The sequence below is a fragment of the Podarcis liolepis genome, assembly GCF_965112155.1.
Source record: "Podarcis liolepis genome assembly, chromosome: 4".
Lineage (NCBI taxonomy): Eukaryota > Metazoa > Chordata > Lepidosauria > Squamata > Lacertidae > Podarcis > Podarcis liolepis.
In genome coordinates this window covers 40,920,685-40,944,322 of record NC_139558.1, presented here as the reverse complement: position 1 = coordinate 40,944,322, position 23,638 = coordinate 40,920,685, and the positions used below count along the sequence as shown (strand labels likewise).

At 38.0% G+C, this 23,638-nt stretch overlaps 1 protein-coding gene and 1 long non-coding RNA gene across 3 annotated transcripts in view; one reads left to right on the top strand and one right to left on the bottom strand.

Moving 5' to 3' along the window:
- Window positions 1-1,882, top strand: part of LOC310706384 — a 74,068-nt gene extending 72,186 nt beyond the window's left edge. The window contains exon 12 of the long non-coding RNA XR_014525813.1: window positions 20-1,882. This is a non-coding gene — a long non-coding RNA (uncharacterized lncRNA). The remainder of the gene's footprint in view (window positions 1-19) is intronic.
- MOSPD2 (motile sperm domain containing 2) lies at window positions 406-23,633 on the bottom strand. Of its 2 annotated transcripts, none has more exons than XM_083502014.1 (15): window positions 23,168-23,633; window positions 22,450-22,513; window positions 20,300-20,455; window positions 19,058-19,144; window positions 17,351-17,505; window positions 16,087-16,147; window positions 14,899-14,937; window positions 14,435-14,559; window positions 13,317-13,487; window positions 9,904-10,016; window positions 7,534-7,630; window positions 6,450-6,546; window positions 4,633-4,762; window positions 3,407-3,509; window positions 406-2,928 (listed from the first exon to the last, which is right to left on the bottom strand). In XM_083502014.1, the coding sequence occupies exons 1-15, from the start codon at window positions 23,174-23,176 to the stop codon at window positions 2,782-2,784; spliced, it is 1,554 nt and encodes a 517-aa protein (XP_083358140.1). In that variant the 5' UTR covers window positions 23,177-23,633; the 3' UTR covers window positions 406-2,781. The 2 variants fall into 2 exon arrangements, with proteins under 2 accessions (XP_083358140.1, XP_083358141.1); XM_083502015.1 differs by having other exon boundaries at window positions 22,450-22,510; window positions 23,168-23,503.
- Window positions 23,634-23,638: the final 5 nt, after the last annotated feature.

Sequence of the window (23,638 nt, the reverse complement as noted above, 5' to 3'; positions counted from 1 at the left end):
TCATGTTCCTCGTTTTCAGACCTAAGAGAACATGATTTTCCTAACATCCCAATATTATGCTTATTTGCTCAGAAATAAAACCTGCAACCCTTTGGTTCTATAAAAGGCAAAGGCATGTGTTCAGTGGGGGGGAGGGAGGGGGGGGGGAGAGGCACACAACACAAACACAGCCTGGCAGCATGTGCTAAAGGTTGGTTATTTGTATTGTACTAAAGTCGATGGGGCTACATAACTTGAAGAATTTTCTTTAAGTTACAAATGAGGTAGAATGGAAGGGCAATGTAATATTTCATTTTAAATACAATCTGCACTAAAAAGAGAAAGCAAGAAACACAACTGAACTTTGAAAAAAACGTATGTCCAAACTATGTCTGTTAAGAACTACAATGAACACGTTTCCCCCCCTTTTTGTTTCACAAATGCAGTTATTTATTTATAACATATTAAAATATAAAACATTGTCTATCTGATCAATTTTACATAGAAAATATGAATACAGTAATAAAATACTGAAAATATTTGAAGCACCAGAACATTAAGAGCATTAATTGGCATATGCTTATGAATATATTCTGAAAACATTTAACAAAGTGAAATTAAATCTAATCCAACTCACTGATAAGCATTTTAAAAAATAATAATTTGAGACTAGAATTATTCTATATTTTGTACTTACAGTTGACTTGCTGAGGAACTACAATAATAGAATTTAACTGAAGGTAATGCAACTGATGAGAGACCAATTAATCAAATTGTTTTGGCTTGTTTGTGAAATATGAAGTGACTTGCATAAGAAAGATATGTTTCTTATGATCAGCTGAAACCGTAAGCCAATAAAGAGCAAATTCATGGGCACAAAGGTAAATTCTATAAAAGCATTTCATACCTGTATCATTGAATGCTTGACTAAAATCACCTTGCATTATTATTGTCTAGAATATGTTCAATTTTATAAAAGTCAATTCAGTGATCAAAACCTTTGGTGAATGTTTCAGTAAAATGAGTAGGTAGCAAGAGACCCATCTTCCTAGGGGTTGGGATATGAAACAAGGTGGCACTATATAGGAAGCCAGCAGACTCATAAAATTATTATAACAAGCCAAATAAATCTGCTGTCATCCTCTCTACTTTCAAGCTTAGCTAAATGAACATAGCCAAATTCTACACATTAAGGTAACAGTCAAATAGATATACATGCTTAAGCCTACTGAAACCAATAGCTGAAAATTTGTTTAACTTGTAAAAGTAAACTGCATTTCCCACAAAGTTATTACTAATAAATTAAAAATAAAATACAAGAACCCAGAAGAGTGAGCAGCATTATCAAGGTGAGATACATTGTAGTGGAAGTAGTAATATGTGATATAAATTATGGCCTCAATTATGAGAGCTTAGTGCCACTGGAGTGAAGCAACATCACTGCATATGCAGAAGCTCAGCTACTCAGGGATTTTTTTCCTTTACATAAAATAGGAACAGCGGAAGAGTGTAGCAAAAAGTGCCTATGTGCACATAGAGCTTCTCATACGCAGAAGGAAAGAGGAAGTCCCTGCACATGCTGTGTGCTCCAGAGCATAACCAAAGATTTTTTGCTTCAAATTATTCTACAGCAGAAAGAAGCGCTGAGAACTGATCTTAGGACTTCATCTGCAAACATGACTTACGACACCATATATTGTTACAACTTGTCTGATTTACAGAAGATTAAATGTTAACCAAAACATGAGCACTCTCTTACTTTTAAATTTCATATAGCATAGTTATAGTTATGTAAAAGGAATGTTTAACTGGGAATGTTTTTATTCATCTTTTAGAATGCTTTCTTGTAATGGTTTTCAAAAAGCACTATTTGCAATTCCTCTGTATACCTGTATCTTCCTACTTTCTTCCATATCACACGTGATTTACAACACATATTTGAGAAATTATAGGAATTATTCCAAACTTAATAACAAATAATAATTTATGGTGTTCTATTTGTTGTCCTTGAATTGCAGAAGAACACCAACCTAGTGGGAAACTGACAATAAATTTCATGGCATAATATGGTTGCACTCCTGAACTAGCTAGTTTAGTTCTGTAGACTAAGACACACTGAAGAATGGAGAGTTGTGTTCCTGCACAATTCTTTTTCAGGTATCATGGTATATAGTAATGTACTATGGCATTCTTGGAAAAACTAACTTTTATTTTGGCTCTTTGGAACCATTGCAGGCATTTCCAGGCAATTATGGCTACAAATTATTCAATGCAAAATAGTATAACCTTAAATATCTGTAATAATTTCAGGGGGGGGGAGTGAGCAAGAATAAAGACCACCACCCCCAGACTGCAGTTCTTCCATTTCAAACTGCATGAGCTGTATCATTTCCTTTTATGTACAAATAGCATAAATGAGGCTTTCCTATATTGTTACTAATTTGCACTTTCATTTCAAGGGAAATACATTTTATGCACAAATTGTTTTGATACATCTTGTATACTTCTGCATGACAGAAATAAAAGTAAAAATACATTAAGTCATAAACACCTTTTGTTCTGTAACAGTTATTAGGTTGCCCAGTGTAAATGACTCCTTTAATATCCTGTTTTATTTCCTGTACTTTAATAAATATCAACAAAGTCACTCTACTTGTTGATTAAAGGCATAGATCACAATCTTGTGATTCACAGTTTCTGGAGAGTCTCATATAGATCTCCTTTTTGGCAGTTTCATAGTACTGGTTCTTTGCCTTTTCCAAATGAATTGCAGAGAGGGCTTACCGTACAAAGCATTGCTACTTAGCTCCTTGGCGCATACAACAAGTAGAAACAAAAGGTAGTACTGGCCAGTAATAGAAACATAAACAAGAGAGTCAATTGCTGGAACCAGACGCAACGATCAATCTGTTCTCGGAGTCTTTTATTAGCTTGCAATAACTGTGTTAGCTGGAAGGGGGGTGAGAGTAAACAATAAATAAATAAATCACATAATTTTAATGCCTAAAACGTATTTTATCAGTTAGCTGAAAATATGCCTATGTTCTACTATATAAGTAAGGCATGCTATGTGCTAGCCATACATTCAACATATACTAAGCTCATAGTACTTTCCTTATCACTATATTACCGTTCCTCACATTAGATATGGCCACTACATGGCCTAATGTCCAGTTACATAATTTAACTGTGTTCTGTAAAAAAATACTTCATTTCTTTCTGTCCTGAATTCCCCACTATCTATTGCTTTTTAAAGAGCAGCTCCTTAGAATACAGCAACAGTCATCCTGGAGGGGAGTCTCCAACCTTCAGTTCTTCAGGTTTTCAAGGGCACTAAAGGCTACAGGAGGATATTGAAAGCCCCCAATGCACTGCACATTCCTACAAATCCAGCTGGAAGCTATATATTAATATGCACAAGTGTTACCTGTACGTGTAAATCTTCATTCGTTTTTGCAGGAATATTGAAGGAATTTTCATTTATTGTTAATGAAGAAGGTTTGCTGCTTTCCACAACATGACATCTTAACCTGGGACAAATGGAAACAGCAGAACAGTGAAATGTAGTACAATTGTAAGAGTACATGGTTATTTTTTCTTTCTTTCTCCAAGCCTCTTCTGCTTCATAGATTCCATTCCCTGCTGGTATTTGTTTCATATGTTCAATGATGCAGCCTTTATTTCTGCTTCCCTTCCTTGCCCCTGCCCATCACAGTGACCAGCAAAGAGAAGATCGTCATCAATTATAACAGTGCTGGAGTCAAAAGGAAACCTAACCATATTTCTGAGGAACCAGCAATCAGAAGGACAAGATTACCTGCACAAAACATAAGTGGTAATGGTTTGGGAAGCTTCTATAAGCACTGACTAGCTACAGACAGTGACGTGCTAGGGAGAACACAATCTGAAAGGGAGTGATGAGAACACTATTTTGGAGACTGGCTCTCATCTTCGGCTGTGCACATGTACTAGATTTGAAAGGGAAAGGAAGGGGGCTTGGAAGGGCAATAGATAATTCTGGCTGGATCTAGACACATCAAAGAAGCATTTCAATTTAAAGCTTTGTAAATTTAAACAGGGAAAACAGGTAGAGAAAAACAGGACTCCACGTCGCCATCTGGTGGCACATTGTTACATCACACATACAACACATATAAATCGCTTTTTCTTTAGCAGTCTAGCTGAGTCCTCTATCCTCCTCTCTCTTATTTCAGGACAAAGGCTCTGATTATTTGTGTGTGTGTGTGTGTGTGTGTGTGTGTGGTAAAGCTTGCCATGCATGTTCTGCAGCTGGCCACACATGCTGCGTTACTCTTCTCCCAGTAGCTTTTTTTGTTTTTCATGTTTAAAAGCTGCTCTGTACTCTAGAATAGGCAGTTAGTTACTGGCAACTCTTCTCTTTCTTCTTAAATCATTTTTACATATATATCATACTTGTAATTATAAACACCAGCAGTAAATATTTCAAAGAGCTGTATCTGTGCAACTCCCAAGGAAGGAACCAACAAGTCATTCTTTATTTTATACCATGCCTATCAAGGGTGCATTTGTGGCAAATTTCACCTACCAAGGTGATACTAATCAATGTGGAACACTTGTTTTCAGTTGCATAGGCAGCTCAATATGTCCCCCAAAACAACATGAAATGCTTACCTATGTTCCATCACTTTGTTTCTTGGAACTTCCTTCCAAAACTGACCCAGTTCTTGTGTTCCTGTTCCAGAACACTGCTCCATTTCTGCTGCCATAATCAAAAAACGATCTTGCAGGGAAGCTGCACAACCTGTTTAATCAACATGACAATTTTACTTCCTTTGGATTTAGGCAGTATTTCAAAAGTTTATACACTACGAGAAAAAAAACCCACACCCTTGACTATATCTACTTATACAAAAAGCTAGTTAGTTACTGAAGATATGCAATAATTAGAAGCACTGAACAAAATTTGCCAATTCACAAAAGAGTTATGAAAGAGTAGAAGATAGATTCAGAGATTAAAATGTAAAACTATAAAGGCTGTACCTGCAAGAAAGCCACTACCTGTCATCCTTCTGAAATCATGAAAGTCCCTCAAATGGGGCTTCCTTGACTACAAATTTCACCCCTTCATAATTATAGGTGCCCATCTTAATCTCCCCTTCATAATTATAGGTGCCCATCTTAATCTCAGTCTACAAGGTGCCCCTTGTAATTTGCAGACTTTATCTACTCAGCAAATTTTATTTATTTTGGTCAAAAGTGGGCATGGGTGGGTAGGTGATAGGTTTTTAAAAAACAAAAAAAAAAAAATCCCCATAATAGTAGCAGAGAAAGGCAGAAAGAATCATCTCTCCAAAGTGGGATTCAGACTTTGTGTCTGAATTGGTGCAAATTGGGCTGTTTTCCAAAGCATGAATGTGGATTCAAATTGTACCTTGTAACCGGTGTTCAGATCTCATAAGAAGCCCTGGTGGACATAAGCTAATTGTAGGTTCATGAAAATCCCCAAACTGATTTACAGCAGATTCATGGGGCGTATAAATAATTTGGGATTAATTTATTTTACCATATACCTATCACACAGCTGTCCTAAAACAAATTCTTCTAAAATCTAGTTGCTGTAGTTTTTCAAACACAGGTGGTATACATTCTAATAGTCTCTCTCTCCCCCCCTCTCCCCCCTCTCTCTCACACACTTTTGAAAGAATACACTACCTTTTACTTATTCATCCAACATTAAATATGCAGCCCAATTCCAGAATAAATAAAAAATAACAGTAATTAAATGTTAATAGGATCCAGCATATTTTGAATTTTTAAATTCTCTAGGGCAGGGCTCAATATAATGTTTACACTATATACACAGAAAAAAAATCAAATTTTATATATAGATAGATAGATAGATAGATAGATAGATATCTCAATGTCAATCCAAGTGCTCTCCTAATCATTCTAGAAAATAACTCGAATATCTTTACACTACATCAGTGAGGCTGCTACTTATTTGAAACATGTCCCTAAATGTCAAAGTTTTGATAAGCAAAAATGGTCATTTAAATAGTACACAACTTGAATCCGAGGCCTCTTTAACAGTATATTTATTTGTTAATCAGTAGCTAACTTTTTGCATATTTACAGGAAGCATAATAAACAATAGAATTTTTAGAAACAGGCTAGTAATGATAGAGATTTGCAAAGAGATTGAGGAATGAACTTTATTAGGGTTTGTTCTGTTCAAATTTTGGCCTATGGAATTCTACCTATAAGGGACTGCAAACAGGCCTCTTCTCTCCACTACTGGGGATGAGTGAAAGGTTGCACTAGAGATGTGGACTAGACAGAAGCAGTCATATGAAATCTGAACAGTTATTTGGTTTCACTAATGCTTATGTTCTAGTACATGTACATAGAATTCCAAGCTTGCTGCCAGTAATGTACATTACAGAACTTGTTTATTTCATTCATACAATAGTGTAAAAGATTTTACTTACCTCCATGAAGAGATACTATTATATCTAGTGATGTGCCTGGTTCACAGCTGCTGTTACTTGGCTTCACTCTGTACTTGTCAGGAGCAGTTGTTCTAACCTAAACAAAGTGTAACTGTATTAAATGCTACCAGTTTTCTTAGTAGAGGACTAGATTCTACTCACAACTTACCAGTAGGACAAAAACTTGATTAGTATTCTCCATTTGTGTTATTTTGCTTCTGAACACTAATCTTCTATTTAACTTCCGCAAAATACCAAACTTTACTCTCCCAAGTGTGTGTGTGTGGGGGGGGGGGGTATCAACAGGCTTGGGGGAAGCCCAAAGTTTGCAACAAGGACTTGGCATGCACAGTGGCCACGTAATGCTGTGTGTGTGTGTGTGTGTGAGAGAGAGAGAGAGAGAGAGAGTGAGTGTGTGCAATAGCTAAAAGAGGGAAGTATAGGATGCAAAATCAGCAGGAGTCTTGAGAACCTTCTGCATGTTTACTCAACAGGAATATATGCGTGCCAGACTGTAACCCTGAACAAGAACACTTCACACTAACCTTTTATTGTTGGTACCACTTATCAATAACAAATAACCAATGATAACTCCCAATTCTTCTTAAATGTAATCTAAGCAATCACTGTAATAAATTACGTAAATTAAGCCAAAGAAAACAATATACTCTTCTGCTCTCAACTCACTGTACTGCTAATTCTTCATTAGGACACCACAAGTTCTAGTATAATGGGAGAATAAGATCTCCTCTCACTCTTTCCATGTAAGTTTTACACACGTTTCCACATTAGCTTTATAAACTGCATATCATGTTCTTCCTTGGGGTATCTTTCCTGATACTTCACTGCTATTATCTGGCATTTCACTGCAATATTAAAGTGACAAACATTTGATGAGATCCAGTTATACAGTATAATATAAAAAAATTATAGTTACTCCACCTTTAAGACCATTTATCTGGTCCTGGTTTGACAGTTTTGTCAGCTTGGCATAGAAAGTTATGCATACCTTCTGAAAACCATTTCATCAGCTATTATGGTTACTATTCAGTCAGGTTAATCACCACATAAACACAATATTTACCTTAAATGCCACTGTATTTTTGGTCACATTTGTGAGAACAATCAAGCATTTCTTCTCTCCAGTTTCTTTGGACCCAAAATGCAGTTCTTCTGCTGGACTAATGAAAAATCACAAATTTGTATTAAAGTATTTGCATTGCAGGTTGACAAACTTCATTCATTCTCTTAAAAATAAAGTTTGTGCTTCTTTAGAACACTATCTGTCAGTTAACAGGCTCTAACCCAATCCTTCAACATATACTGCTAAATGTCAAATACTTTTAACCGTCCTTTCAGTGAGATTTTCACTTAAAAAGCAATTCATACTTCTATTTTACTCATCACATCCAGGACTCATTTTGTGTTCCAAGTTTTAAGTAATACGTGTTTGGGTAAAATACACATGTATTTTAAAAAAGTATCATGAAGCATCAACAAACCAAGGGCAAAACAACTGTTTGTCATCTTTTTGGGTAAGTAATATATATATATATTTATGTGTAGTGTTACCTGACATGAAATCACATCACTAGTCCATCTAGCTCAGTACTGTCTATTCTGAATGGCAGCAACTCTCCAAACGCTTTCACAGCCCTACTACCGGATATAATTTTTAAATGGAAGATGGGCGAGACAGAATCTGGCTCTTGCGTATGAAAATTGTGAGCTGCGACACTTATGGCCAGCAGGAACTTCCAAATAGCTGTATCAGTTCAACATTTTAAGAGAAAGCGAAAGTGTTTTACACATGCTGAGGCAAAGTCTGCTCTTGCTATTTTATTTTGTAGCAGAAATATACGCACTTTTAACACTCAACTCAGTACCTGGGACCCAAAGAGCTATTTTGCATGCACTGAAGGCATGCAAGCAATAGATTTGCATTCTGTAACACAACTGCTTTCTGAGCTTTCCTCATCTTTAGAAGAGCTTAGGGGATTGCTGCTTGAGAAACACAAGCCCCAGGCTTGGTGCACAGAACCAGTCAGGTGGCTCTTTGGATCCCAACAAATAGGCATTACAATAATGAATTATGCACACCAACTTATCTGTATAACAACACTCACAATGCAAAATGAAATTTAAAAATGTGGGAATATATTTTGCCCAAATCATGACATGTTAGATCTGGAAAAAATGTTAGAACATTTCATCTTTATTATAATCTCTATTCCCCCTCTCCCATACCCACAAACACATTATGAACCTACAGACACCTAGGTCAGTGAGGTTACTAGCCTGCTGGGGACTGGCTGGCTGAAAAGGTATGGAAAACTGGACTTCTAAGCCAGGTGAAGATGAAGGGGTTTCACTCCTCCAGCAGTCTGCTTGGTTTCAGAGTGCTGTATTACTCCTCTACCATCCCGCTCACCTGCCACAATGAATTTCATGCACTTGCTTGCCTATAGTATATGGAATTCCTGACTGCAATGTTGATGTATGTATATCAAATGCTTGGGTGATATACATGACATAACTAGGGTGAAATAATGAAATAATCCTTTCTTTTCTGGAAGACAAGTGGAAGTGATGAACTTTTCAATCATTCATTTATAATCACATGAAGAATTTATTTTAGTGACAAAATCAAATGCTAGAAGTTCTGAATTATGTTTCTTAGGTTGGAATGTTCCATGGCCATATTAGAAGTTTGTGTTCCAAAATTATCTTCAGTTACCTGCTCAGAAACCTATGTGGTACAAACTTTAGATGTAATCAACATCACAATAATGCAACTGCTACAGATTTCCCACTGCTTCCCCAAAATCTAGATACCAGATTTGTATAAACAAAAACTTTAATTCAAATTTCTAATGAAACAGTCACATTTTCAAACGCTTTCAAATTCTTACGACACATCAGGATATTTTCTACATATTTTATGTTACAGCTTATGTAAAAGGAAACATCTATACTTCAACAGGTGTTACAGTTCAATTTACAGACTTTTCTGCACTATACAAATTAACAAAGTAATAATTAAAATCAGAGCAATTTTGTAGATCTCATTTTTCTCAACTTAAGGTACAGTATTTGACTCCCACACTATAACTACCTAACACTAACTGACTACATAATAGGATACTGCTGTGAGGGGTGGGGAAAGGCAGCTATAATACACTCATAAAATGTGTATCCATCACAACATATTCCAAATTCATCAGAAATCTAGGTTTCTGAACTTCTTTGCCAAAAGAACCCTGACTTCATCAACACCACCATGTCCTTCGTAAAGAAACATCATGAGCTTCAGAGAAGACCTCTGAATCAGATGTGAAACAATTCTTAAAATATCAAATATATTTTCCTTCACATTCAAGTAGTTTTCAAGACACAGAACAGCAATATTACAATATAGAAAGAACTACATTTTTAATGAAATTATTATTGATACCTGATATGCAATAAAGGTCCTTTAAAAGTGGTTAGTGCTTTCTTTGCATTTTTTGTTTTGGAATCTTGTTTTTCACACTCTTCTGATTTTGGAGTTTGTTCTGCAAAATTTGCCTAGGGAAACAGAAACAAGGGAGACTATTCAGGAATCAATTATATTTTACTATCAAGTAAAATGACATGCCTGCAAATTATGGACTCTGCTTCATTCACTAAATGAAAGTTATCACGAACTAAACCTACATTTAACAATTTTTTATTTGGGTTTGATATATGGTAAACAGAGTTTTATACGTACTGAAAGTTTTTCACTTAATGAAGCAAATGTTTTTATTTTTGATAAATGGGAATACACTTTAAGATTAAGATGCCTTGGTGTGTCTGAGGTTTCCTAGACTTCATCCCATTTTCTGTCCCACTCCATCACAACATATTCCAAATTTATCAGAAATCCAAGCACAATTTTCAGCTATACAAATTAAACAATTTTGTTTACATGTGTATTATTCCAACATCTTGATGAACCTTGGGGACTCTCGAGAGGAATGGCGTTTTGGCTGTATCTGTTAGCTCTCCTCTGACAGAAGATAATCATGTGGTGATTGATAATAGTCAGACAGATGGTCTGACTATTCATAACTCTGGAAGATAAGAGTGATCTGGGAGCAACCTCAAATACTTTGACCAAGGCCATTTTCTGATGTCTATGCCTGGCAGCTTAAACAGGAGTTAAAATGAGCTGGCAAGCTGAGAAACTGACATTGTGCCCACAGTGCACCTTCCATAGTTAGAAAGATCCACCCCCTCTCAAACACTTCTGGGACAAGCAAAACCGAAACTTAGAGAAATCCCTCTACCAGCTGGTGAAAATTCAATCTGAAAATTTCTAAGTACTGCTTCCTGTTGTTAAGAAGAACACAAAGGAAAACTAGTTGTTAAAGTGTCTAAGGCAGAGCACAAAGCTTAATTTATGGTTAGCAATAAAGTTTAAACCAATGAGGGAATCCCCTGTATGAAAAATCTTTAACTTCTTTTCTGTTTCTTGCCACTAAAGAACTGAAAGTACACCAGCCATTAGTCCAGCTACAGGGAAGAATTTATTGTGAGAGATCATATCCATAGCCTGTCTTAAGGTGGAAATATTAAGGTAGACTGAGTTGCTAATAATTTCCAAAACATCAAAAGCACCCAGTATGGCAAAAGTACATCTGGATCTCCCAATGACTCTTAGTATTGTTCCACAGTTGATTACTGAAAATGACAGGATCGGTGTTTGATAAAACGGGGAAAGAAAATGAATCAAAGAGATCTGAAATGGAAATGGAAAATACTAGAGACTTCAGACCAAATCAATGAAAAGTTGGCAGGACTGAATGATGAAGTAACTATATTGAAGACATGGAATGACTTGTCTTAACCTTTTTTTCTTTTACTGGCAGTTGGAAAATAGGTCTGGGTCTGGTCAGTGCCTGAGCAACTGACCACCTGGGATTCACATGTACACTTCCTTTGGGGTCCATGACAGAATGAAAGTGGGATATTAATGTAAGAACATGAATGAATAAATAAATGCTAGGAGTGTGATGGAATATAGTGCATGCTTTCAAAACTGTAAGAGCATTCAGGCAACTATAATGCCCAAAACTGGAAAGGAACATCTAACAGAAAAAACTATGTATATTTAACTCTCCACAGTAACCCATACACAGTACTTTTAAAAAAGTGAACACAGATGTTACTTGTAACTGCAGTACAGTAGATCCAAATGTGTTACTTTCAAAATATACTCTCAAATAAATAAGGCACCCAAATTATTGAGACAAGATATTATCAAGGCAGTACCATGTCACATGGATACCACTTTAGTTGACAATCTCTAAATGAGACATCTCTGATAGTAGTTAGGACTTTAGGGAGAAAAAAAAGGCTAAAAGTAAATAAGTAGGAACAACTTATATAGATTCTCTGTTCAGGGTTGCAGGACCAAAACTACTGTAATGCAGACATTACCTCTGTACATTCCAAGCTCAGATATAGACAAACAAGCAGGAAAAGAAAAGGTCGATAAACTTTCTATCACTTAAATCATTTATGAAGTGTTCTAAAGTTCACCACTCAAAATTTTAAAGTGGGCAAATTTTGCTGAGTGTGTATGCTTCACAAAGTAACTCCAGTTCTCATATAAGGTAAAATAAGGAAAGTGTGTTTGTGTGTGAAGTGTCTCCTCTAAGCAAAGTCTTCTGGTATCTCAGAAGGATTGCTTAGGATTCCTGGATAACTGGTGCATAATACTAACAGCCAAGCAACACATTCACAGGCACAGAATTAGGGTACTGGGAAGGATCATCATTCTGGGGGAAAATGACAAGTGGGGTGCCGCAGGGTTCTGTCCCAAACCTGTTGTTCAACATCTTTATAAACAACTTGAACAAAGGAATTGATAGAATATTTATCAAATTTGCAGATGACATCAAACTGGGATGGGTAGCCAATGCTGCTGAAGGCAGATTTTGGTTTCAAAATTACCTTAACAGATTATCGAGAACTGGGCCCAGACTAACAAAAGACATTTCAATAGGGACAAATGTCAGATTCTACACCTAATAACAGTATCACACTATTCTGTAATAGTACCACACTATTCTGCCTTGGCCAGATCACACCTGAAATACTGTGTCCAGTTCTGGGAACCACAATTTAAGGAGGATATTGATAAAAAGGAATGGGTGCAAAGGCGGATGACCAAGACAACAAAGGGTTTGGAAATCAAACCTTATGGAGGAACGGTTGAGGGAGCTGGGTATGTTTAGCCTGGATAAGAGGAGACCGAGAGGAAATATGAACGCGATCGTCAAATATCTAAACTGTGTAAATCTAAATTGTGTTTTAATTTGTTGGACACCACTCAGAGTGTCTGGGGTAACCCAGTCAGATGGGCATATAATTTTTTTGAATATTGTTGTTAATGTTGTTGTTGTTATTACTAACAGCTGTCACATGAAAGATGGTGCAAATTTGTTTTCTCCTGCTCCAGAAGGCAGTAGGGCTTCAAGTTACAATAAATGAGATACTAAGGAAGAATTTACTGATAGTAAGAGCTGTTCGACAGTGAAGCAGTCTCCCTCAGGAGCTGGTTTTTAAGCAGAGGTTGGATGACCATCTGTCAGGAATGCTGTAGCTGAGATTTCAGCATTGCAGGGGGGTGGACTAAATTACCCTCAGAGTCCCTTCCAACTCTACAATTCTATGATTTTCTGGGCTGGTTTCTTGATCCTGACAGCAAGAACATAATAACTAACCAATGACACTTTAGGCTTTATTCACTGTACTAGTTTAACATTGAATGTTTGGATGGTTGACATAAAATACTTGTTTGTATCATTCTTTCCTATGTAACCATCAGTCCAGGGATACCTTTTTTGAATTAAGTGCTTGTTCTTCATTAGAATCTGGACTCTCCTTGTTATCTATGTCTGTTTCTTCTTTGGTTTCAACTTCATCTTCACCAGTCATGGGTCCATTTTCACACAATGGAGTTTGAAAATCATCATCAACCAATGGAGGATAACTATACTTGAAGGTATCCTATAATACAAAGATGTTAGTGTGTTATGGAGATGGTGGTGAAAGATAAACATAATCACCAAATCACTCTTTGGTCCTCAACTCTGACTGATTTTATCTGTGCCATTCTAAGCAGAAGAAAACATCAAGAACTATATTGCTACATTTAGTGTTTAAGGAAATTACGCAAGAATATAAGCAAATCAAAGCATTAGTGTATCATTGGGTATACAACCTGGTTAATGCCCAGTTAATCTGCATTAATTCAGCAATTCTGTTATCTCACAAATCTTACTAATGGATGGGAAATGGTGTTCAGACCGCGTTTCCAGCATTTTCTGTGCAGGATGCCTTTTAACAAATTATGGTTGAAGTTTAATGGAATTAAAATATCTAAAACTCAAGTTACAACCCAAAGCAGGAATATGATTAATGTGAATATCAGAAGACTGCATGATAGCTTCCACTGCTGAGTGATAAGTCATTATTCACTTTAATGACAGTCTGAAAGTCTGCCCTCCCAGGAAGCAGAAGGTCTCAAAGATGACACTACAGACTGGATTGAAAGCCCTAGTAGGCTTAATCCATCTGAGAAGCCAAAAAAATCATCCCTGCTCTAGAACAATACTACTGCTACTCTGGAAGCATGTGGTTTGATGACTGTGAAGACTACAGAATTAAAAACAGTAATTATTTATATGCTGAATTGCAACTTCACAGTCCCCAAAGAGGGTCATAATTACAAGACAGAAAACCAATCAAAACAATCATAGTACACGGAAAAAGACCATTGGAAAAATAGCTAAAACCAGAAATTAGTAACAAAACAGTAGAACAAAAATTAATTATTGAAAACAAATGTATTATAATTGTTTACTTAATTCCAAAACTGTGTACAGTCTATATATTTATTATACTTTCCCTTCACAACATAATACAAACATTAAGTTCAGCAGCAATATACTTACAGTTCCACCCATATAGGGTGGAAGATATTCAGCACTGATATACTCCTGGATTTCATTCTTATTAGTCAACTTCAGCAAACCCACTGCTTCCGGACCCAGCCAACTTTTCACAATTTTAAAAGCAGCTGGGTAAGAAAAGGGAAGATAGTTTGAAAAGAGTTCTACTATTTTGTTTACACAGACCACAATCACAACTTACTTCCCATTAGTTTTGTTAGAAAATATTGGAAGCAAAAATATTTTAGGTGGTATTTAATAGCTAGATTTTTTTTTTTTTTTTACAAAAAAGCTGTCATTGCCTTCCCTGAATGTTTGGGACAGGTAAGAATAAGACACAAGATACACTGTACAAAAACATTAGAATCATATAAAAATTCCCCTATCAACAATAAGAAGGGATTTGCATAAAATATAAATTTCAATAACAATCCTTCCAGATAAGACAAGTTAAAATTTTAACTTACCATTCATTATCCAGGGCAGTTCAAAGATCACAATTTTTGCTGCATGAACAATAGAAGAGGGTTTTGTGCTTAATATAGCATTTTAGCACTGTCAAATTTCCTATGAAATGAAAATACTTTATTTGTTGTCCTGTTAAACCCCCCTCTTCGTTTTCTTCACTACATAAATTAGCAATTCTGAATGTTTTATTTAAATACATTATTGAGTGGAAAAAAGGCCAGAGTTTCGATTTCTTGGTGTGGGAGTCACCTTAGTTATAAGCAAAATAACTGAAAATTTATCATCGATACATTAGTCTGTAAAGGGATATAAAAGTAAATTATAAAGATATGAGCAGAATGCTTTCCATAACAGCTGTATTTGAGAAATCAAACACAAAAGCTAATAAAAACATTTAAAATAAAATGGAGTAATCAAAACTTTGAAAGACTACACTGAAAGCCCAATCCTATCTGTGTCTGCTCCCAGGTTAATTGGCTGAAGTCTAAAGATAAAAATAAATGGTAAATGCATCTTTGCACTCACAGGTGTGCTGCCTGCCCACCGCTACCCCTGGCTGCCTTTCCCTAGATTCAACTGTACGCCCTGGAGCGGCTTTTCATGATACCAGAAACTATATTGGGAAGGGGGACAGGAAAAGCCCCAGTGTACCCAGTTCATTATTTACTCCCTAGTATGATTTACCTAATACATATAAAAATAATTTAAAAAATATTTATGAGGGGGACAATCACAAAACTCAATTCAATAGCTGCTCTGTGAAAGGCCTTGTTAATTAATTGAGTATTAGACTGTCTGAAGTAATTGGATAGTGAAACCTCCCAATTGTGACAAATTGTGAAAATAACTAAACTGTGAACATGGCAGTTGTGAAGAATTATTTTCTGCTGCTACAAAAAAAGTGCCACATATCCTAGGATCAATCTATTTTATGCCTACTGTAATCCATTTTGCAGACAAAATATTTAGGCAGGGGCAGGGAGAAAAACAGCATGAGGTTCGAATCCACTGAACATCTCAAAATATACCTCAGATTTCTATGAATTCTTCACACTACCACTTTGTTTCCAAACTTCCATTTTCAGGAACCAGCTTGTACTATGGTTGATACTACCCTCAGATTTGAGAAACTCTTGTTTTTCATTTATTTTCCAAATCTATAGTATAAATGCTATTATCATACTTACTGAGGTAATTAGGGTAATAAACTTTAAAGCAGTTGATGATGTATCGGACAAAATCCATATCCTAAAATAAAGATGTATTACCAATTAACAAAAGATTAAACTCTACTTATAGCTTTCAGAAAACGTCAAAAAAGTTCTGTTCAACAGCTCCAGTGCTGAAGGTGCTTCAACGTTTTTCATTTTAGAATATCTCACCTTATTCAAAAATACGGTGGTACCTCGGTTTAAGAACAGTCGGGTTTAAGAATGATTTGGTTTACAAACTCTGCAAAACCGGAAATAGTGTCTTGGTTTGAGAACTTTGCCTCGGTCTAAGAACGGAATCCGACTGGTGGAAGGGCACGGGTGGGGGGGGGGAAGCCTCATTAGGGAAAGTGGACCTCGGTTTAAGAACGGTTTTGGTTTAAGAACAGACTTCCAAATGGATTAAGTTTGTAAACTGAGGTACCACTGTATATCAAGCTGATTCTGAAGTAACCCTATAAAATATATGCAAACTGGCTTGGAGCAACACATACAGGCCAGTTTAAAGGGTTACTTTATGCATATAGGCCTGACAAATACTTCTGTGAGATGGTATCATCTGTGGTGAGACAGCGTAAGAAAATCCAGGCTAAATCTTATATGTGGTATCAGGAAGCATCTGGCAGTCTTAACAAGGTTTACATGGATAAAAGACGTCAAGGCCTTTATTTTTAATGGTTAAGAGTTCTGAGACTGTTGAGAGAACAGGCCCTAAAACCTATAAAAATTAGTGGAACTTTGTTGCAAAACAGAATGCATGATTGCAGCACTTTCTACTGCTAATTAACTGAGTAGTAGACTCAGCATAGTTCTTATTAAACAGCTGGCTTTGGCTGTGATTCATAAACAAGTCAATCCAGAACAGTTAGATTTATGCTGAAAGGCAAATATTTTAAATCTAAGTACTCCATTATAAAAGGCTTCATAAAGGCAGTACAGTGGTACCTCTGGATGAGAATGGGATCCGTTCCGGAGCCCTGTTCACATCCAGAAGCGAAAGCAACCTGCGTCTGGTGGGTCGTGATTTGCTGCTTCCGCGCATGATGCTATTTTGACCCTCTGTGCATGCAGCGAAACCCGGAAGTAACGTGCTCTGTTACTTCCGGGTCGCCACAGCGCGCAACCCGAAAATACTTATCCCGAAGCTACTTCAACCCAAGGTATGACTGTATATAACTTTCCAACTGGAAATGTTTTGTTTAAGACACATCAACAGGAAAACAGTAATATGCATACTTACTATGTTACTAATTCCAGTTTCAGCCATGTCAAATACCACTGTCAAAGGCTTTCCGTGTTCTCGTCTGGCATAGCGTTCCAACCAAAAGGCTACTAGCTTCTTCTTTTCAAATTGCGTTTTAGAATCTTTTACATGAAGTTTCACCCTGAACCAAACTAATGGAGTGGGGTGGGAGAAACACAAATAAACATGCATGTTTGCCTAATAGCTACTTATGACACAAACCAGACACTTGATGCTGCCCCATGGGGCTTTAGCAGAGAAGTGAGGCAACCACCATATCCACAGCCCTGCCACATCTGTGAGAGTAGTAGATAGAGGGGGCGGGGGGCAAATTGATAAGGCAGCCTTCAAATGGCATAGCAATCTGGCTGAGAGGTGTGTTCCAATGGAATGCTGCTTCAAAGCTTCAACCTACACACATAAAAGATGCAGGCCAGCAGAACTAAGCAAAGCATCACCTCTATACAATTCAACTCACCCCCTCCCACGGGTTGGATGGTGCCCTTATTCTTGAACTTTCTATCTCCTAAGTAAAGGAGATATTCTTATTTTCTAAGGTACATACATTTTTATTTATCATGCATTAGTTATAATACAGTTTTGTTCACTGCATTTTATTTTAAATCCCTGGAAGATTTTTTTAAAACGACAGAAGAAAGGTATTATAAAGAAAAATGTGAATCTATATTTTTGCCTCCTCCTACATGCTCTGAAGCATGAATGCAAGATATAAAACATGTCTTCATGTTGAGCAAGTCCTTTTAGGAAGGGATTTTAAAATCCACTTATATATGGTTTGCCCAAATATAATTTTAACGAAACAAAGATAATCTACTATAAAATCATATACATGTCTACTCAGAAGCGAGCCCCATGGAGAAGAATAGGGCTATAGACCTAAGAGAACAATCTGGTGAGGTAGTTGAGCTGAATTTTTTTTAAACCTAGCAACCAATGTGCCCCTTTGGTTTCAGATAGTACATGGGCAGGGGAGCCTCCTAGTTTGGTTATAATCGAGTATACACTTCCAGTTAACAATAAATAAATTACTTCTGGTAAATGAGTCACCATAGCTGCTAGAGGGCCACGAAAATGTGTGTCCTGAGCTTTTTAGACTCATCTACCCATGTACTATCTGAAATCTAAGGGGTGCATTGGTTGCAGTAGATTGCCATTATTTCCAGCTATCTTACCCCACTAATCTTTGTCCCATTCAATAAAGACACATTTATTTATCCCAAAGAAATTGGGTTGCACCATCAGATGCCTTCCTAAGGCATCCACTATGTTGAAAAATTGAAACCACCAAAGGTTTTCTTCAAAAGGTGGAAGAATTAGCAATCAGTGTACAAAATCAGTCAAATTTCAAGAAGCTATACTGAGGAAGAGGAAAGACACATAAGCACTTTTGAACAGAATATGCTTGAGCATAGTTAGTTTCATGTGATACTGAAGATGTGTCTCCTAAAACGAAGGGCTAATTAAGTAAATGTTTATACCCTGCATGCCTTCATTAAATACAAGACTGCCTAATAACTACCTCCCTGTGATATGGCCTCAGTATTGTTTTATTACTTCTCAAATACAGATGCCAATAACCTGTTACTGTCTGTATTATCATAAAGTTTAGTTCTCTTCACTCTGAAACCATAATTACATTTGCATTACTTGTAAATGAGTAAGCAGATGAACAGGCAGACTTACAGATTTTATAGCCTTCCTTATCATAACCATGTAGGTAAATGGCACCAGGTTCAAAGAACCGCTTTGGAAGTGAAGATTCTGTCAAGTCTACAGAAAAGCAAGATTTGTATAAGCACATATAAGTATACTATAACAAAATCCTGAAGTTCTAAAGCAAGACTTGGGGACGGGGCAGTTATTTATTTCAATCGAAACACAGCATTATAACTCCAACATAGCATATTGTATTGATTATCCTGTAATAGGGAACGGCAGGGTTCTAAGTCAAGTTATTGAAGCGTGGAAGAGTTAGGGGTAATATTTAATTTAAAGCATTTTAGGGAACCTCTTCTCACTTATGACAGAGTAGGAACCCCCGATAGACTGAACACACAAGGGTAGCACCAATAATCTGTCAGGCCAAGAATAAATATTTTGGTTCCTGGATGCTGTATGAAGACTGCCCTTGTCAGTGAATAAATCATTGTTGTACAGATAGAAATAGCAAAATAATCCTATGAAGTGATGAAAAACAACTAAACAACAGGCATTATTCTCAAGCAGAGAATTTGTCTGTGGAACAGTGTGTGCCCGCATTATTTAAAGGTAAAGGTACCCCTGCCCGTATGGGCCAGTCTTGACAGACTCTAGGGTTGTGCGCCCATCTCACTTAAGAGGCCGAGGGCCAGCGCTGTCCGGAGACACTTCCGGGTCACATGGCCAGCGTGACAAAGCTGCATCTGGCGAGCCAGCACATCACACGGAAACACCGTTTACCTTCCCGCCAGTAAGCGGTCCCTATTTATCTACTTGCACCCGGGGGTGCTTTCGAACTGCTAGGTTGGCAGGCGCTGGGACCGAGCAACGGGAGCGCACCCCGCCGCAGGGATTCGAACCGCCGACCTTTCGATCGGCAAGCCCTAGGCGCTGAGGCTTTTACCCACAGCGCCACCCGCGTCCCATTGCCCGCATTATTTAGGGCAGTAATATTTCTATATACTGTAGTTGATTTTGCAGGGATGCACACAATCGTATATATACTAATTAAACACCAGCTCTCCTTTGCTGCTATTTACTTGCAGTATCTTCTTAGTATAGAACGTAATGTCTTTACTCAAAGGCTGCTTGTGGGGTTTTACTATATTATTAACAACTCACCCTAGAAGTGTAGGGACATAACTATCAAGTAGAGGTGCATATGGAACAAGCAGCAATGAAGTTTGAAAAGCAACTGCTTTTACAATTAGATATCAAACATCTTACCATGAACTGCATACTCTTTTCTCCACTGAAAGCTTTCATCAATCATCTTTAATGTATCGTCCACATTATCATCTCGCCATATCAGAAAATTATCAACCCAGGTATCATCTTGCTGTAGTCTCTCTGTATCTCTGGAATCATATTTATCTGTTTTTGCTGATCAATAAAATAAGAATGGCATTAGAAAATATGACCGGATTTAAAAACTGACACATACATATGTTTGAGCAGGAATACTACAATTTTAAGAGAACGTGTTGGGATAATGAAGACATGTTATTTCTGCTTTATATATTTTATTTCCAAGTGTCTACAAAACATTAAAAATATATATGTTAGTATGTGCACCCTGCCTTTTGACAAGGCCCACAAAGCAACTGTGGCCTAGTAAGGTGTCAAACAAGTCACAGAAATGTTGGTAAATAGGCCTACCAGGCTGGAGACGGCTGCTATCAGGAGCTGTAGTATGGAGCATAGCCTCAATGACCAAGATAAACCAGGAAAAGTCATTAAAAGCTTGTTAAGTTTGCATTTGGTGCACCAAAAATGCTTACAGGTAGGGAAAGGTCCTTAAAATGTAGCAGGATTGTGTAACTGGTTTGTGGCTTTTTTTAAAAAAAAACACTAGCTCAGATCTTTCCAAACTTTTCATGTTGGCAACACACGTTTTAGACATGCATCATTTTGCAACAAAAGTAATTCAGTTTACTAGCAAACCAGAGGTTAAACCATTTCCAGCCCCAGGAGGAGCACAGGGAGTGTTCATGTAACACACCTACACACTAAGGTGTTGTGACACACAGTTTGGAAAGCTTTGCACTAGCTCATGATCAGAAAAGGGAAGAATCTGAGAGGAGTGAGAAAAAGTGTTTCCTGACTAATGCATCTTTTGATTTCATTCACTGAGCAATTCACACAGCATCAGAAGTTCACACAACTATAATAATAATAATTTTATTATTTATACCCCACCCATCTGGCTGGGTTTCCCCAGCCACTCTGGGCGGCTCCCAACAGAACACTAAAAACAGAATAAAACTTCAAACATTAAAAACTTCCGTAAACAGGACTGCCTTCACATGTCTTCTAAAAGTCAGATAGTTGTTTACTTCCTTGACATCTGATGGCAGGGCATTCCACAAGGCAGGTGCCACTACTGAGAAGGCCCTCTGCCTGGTTCCCTGTAACTTTGCTTGGAAAATCATCAGAACTTACTTCATAACAGCCCAATCCTTCAAGTGTTTAGTCAGAAGCAGGCAGCTTTTATTTAGGCTACAAATTCCTAAGTATGTGCTGGAAAGTCAAGGCTGATTCAGGCAGAAACAATGATGCATTAATGAGTAGGATCACCACATTGAAGAATACATTGAACTGGGTGTGTTTATTAGGAAGACAACCAACATACACCTATTAACGGGATTGCTAACAAATAAAAGCAAGTAAGTGTCAGAGAACAAATAAGAGAACATAGCCTTTTTCATGCTATCTGTGTGATAAAATGTTCATTTCCCCTTTCAGACAGCAAAATGACTGCTCATGATGGAGCCAAGTGCCAAGAAACAAGCAGGATACAAAAAATTGCTTGTCATTACATACTACATGGGATCGTTGATACAAACCCAATGTTTCGTATCTTTAATGCATATCATGTTGCCCTACTATTTCAAGTCCGGCCCGTACTAAAAATGGAATACATCCAACAGTAGTTAATGCTCATCGGCCCCAGGGCAAGGTGCAAAGGTACATGACAAAGAAACCTTGTGGTAGTTTCATAGGGCTGGCTTGGTTAGGAAAACTGGGAATTCCATGTATACTACTGAGGTGTTAAATAAAATAGATGAATGATTGACACTGGCAGACAAGGAAACTCCTTTCAGAGGCATCTAAGTCTGGTAAACAACTGGTAACCTAGTAAGCAAAATGTGAAGGTTAACTAGAGGCGGCCATATAAAATCGTAGCATTTCACTCAAGCTGTTTGTCCCTTGATGTCCAAACATTCCAAGTACAAAATATCCTCTTTTTTTAACCCAGTACAACGTATTTGGCCTACAATGGGCTACTGGGCTTAAAAGCCGCCAATCCTGTATTTGCCATGTCAGGAACACTGCAGGTGTGGGATACAAATGAAATGTTTGGGTACTGCACCAACCTTGTAGATATTCTGCCTCAAAGCGCCTTCTGGTTTCACTTATTAATGGAGCCCTGGTGTCCTGCTGGAAAGCGAAAGAAGCACAGAAAAGATGCCATTTTCACAAACTTCTACAGAAAAGGGCCCTCCTTAAAGTGATAGTTTGCCTCCTTAAGTTGCAAGAGAACATCTGCCTCATTTCCAGGGTCAGAGAATGTTGTCAAGTGACGGCCAAACATCAGAAGTCGAAAACCAAGGACCCAAAACGATGATAAACTCGGGAGTTGTTGTGGAACTGTGCAGCCCAGACTCATTAATTGACGTTAATGAGGCCCTTACCAAGAGGCTGAACCTAATAGGCACAATGTCGATTTTCATCTCTCTCCCAAAAAGTTTAAAACAGGGGAAAGCCAAGGCACACCCAAGAAGGGCGTCTGCTGTGCCACAAGCGGGGCCACCTGATGAAGACTCCCCACCTGTGAAGGAGTTGGGCTGGGGGATATTCGTGCGGCTTTTCCGGCGCCCCACAGGCTCTACCTCAAATCCCCTCATCCCAGTCACCTCAACTTTACCGCCCTAGCAGCAAAAAAATAAAGTGAAATAAACCCAACAGCCATTATTTCTTGGACCAACCGGCCCCTCCCGCGGTTCTGCCCCGACAGACCCACCGCCTCAGCCCGGCGGATAGTCATGTAAACGGGCCGAGAATTCCCCCCTCCGCGTTCTCTTGACTACTCACATCCGCCATGGTCCTGCCCGCACCAGACTAGAAGTAGAAGTAGAAGCAGCAGCGACGCGAGGGAAACGGGCGAGACCAAGAGCGCGGGTGGGTCAGGGGTGGGCGGAGGCGCCGGAGAAAAGGAGCGCGTGACACAAGGCTGAGGTAAGGAACCGACACCAGCCGACGCCGCGCGTGCGCGCGCAGATCCACACAAACGCGCGCGCCGGCCTCAACGGCTAACGAAGTCCCCGCCCTTTCTCTCAGCCGCCTACCAACCAGGCCCAGCTCTCGTTCAACAAAAACAAACAAACAAACAAACAAATCATACGTAGCGCGCAGACGCGAAACCATAACCTCCCACTTCCTCCCCCCTCCCCACCCTCTCTCTCTCTCTCTCTCTCTCTCTCTCTCTCTCTGGAAGTCACGCCCATTCATTTCCTGGCGTGATTCCGTCCAATGCTACCGCGCGCGGCCTTTCGCCTCTCCATT

Excerpts from the sequence above, each read along its gene's own strand:
- MOSPD2 (XM_083502014.1), bottom strand. Across the intron at positions 14,938-16,086 it reads TTATTACCCTAATTACCTCA|CAAAAATTGTGATCTTTGAA; the intron begins GTAAGTATGATA and ends TTGTTCATGCAG. Across the intron at positions 6,547-7,533 it reads AAAATACAGTGGCATTTAAG|GTTAGAACAACTGCTCCTGA; the intron begins GTAAATATTGTG and ends CACTTTGTTTAG.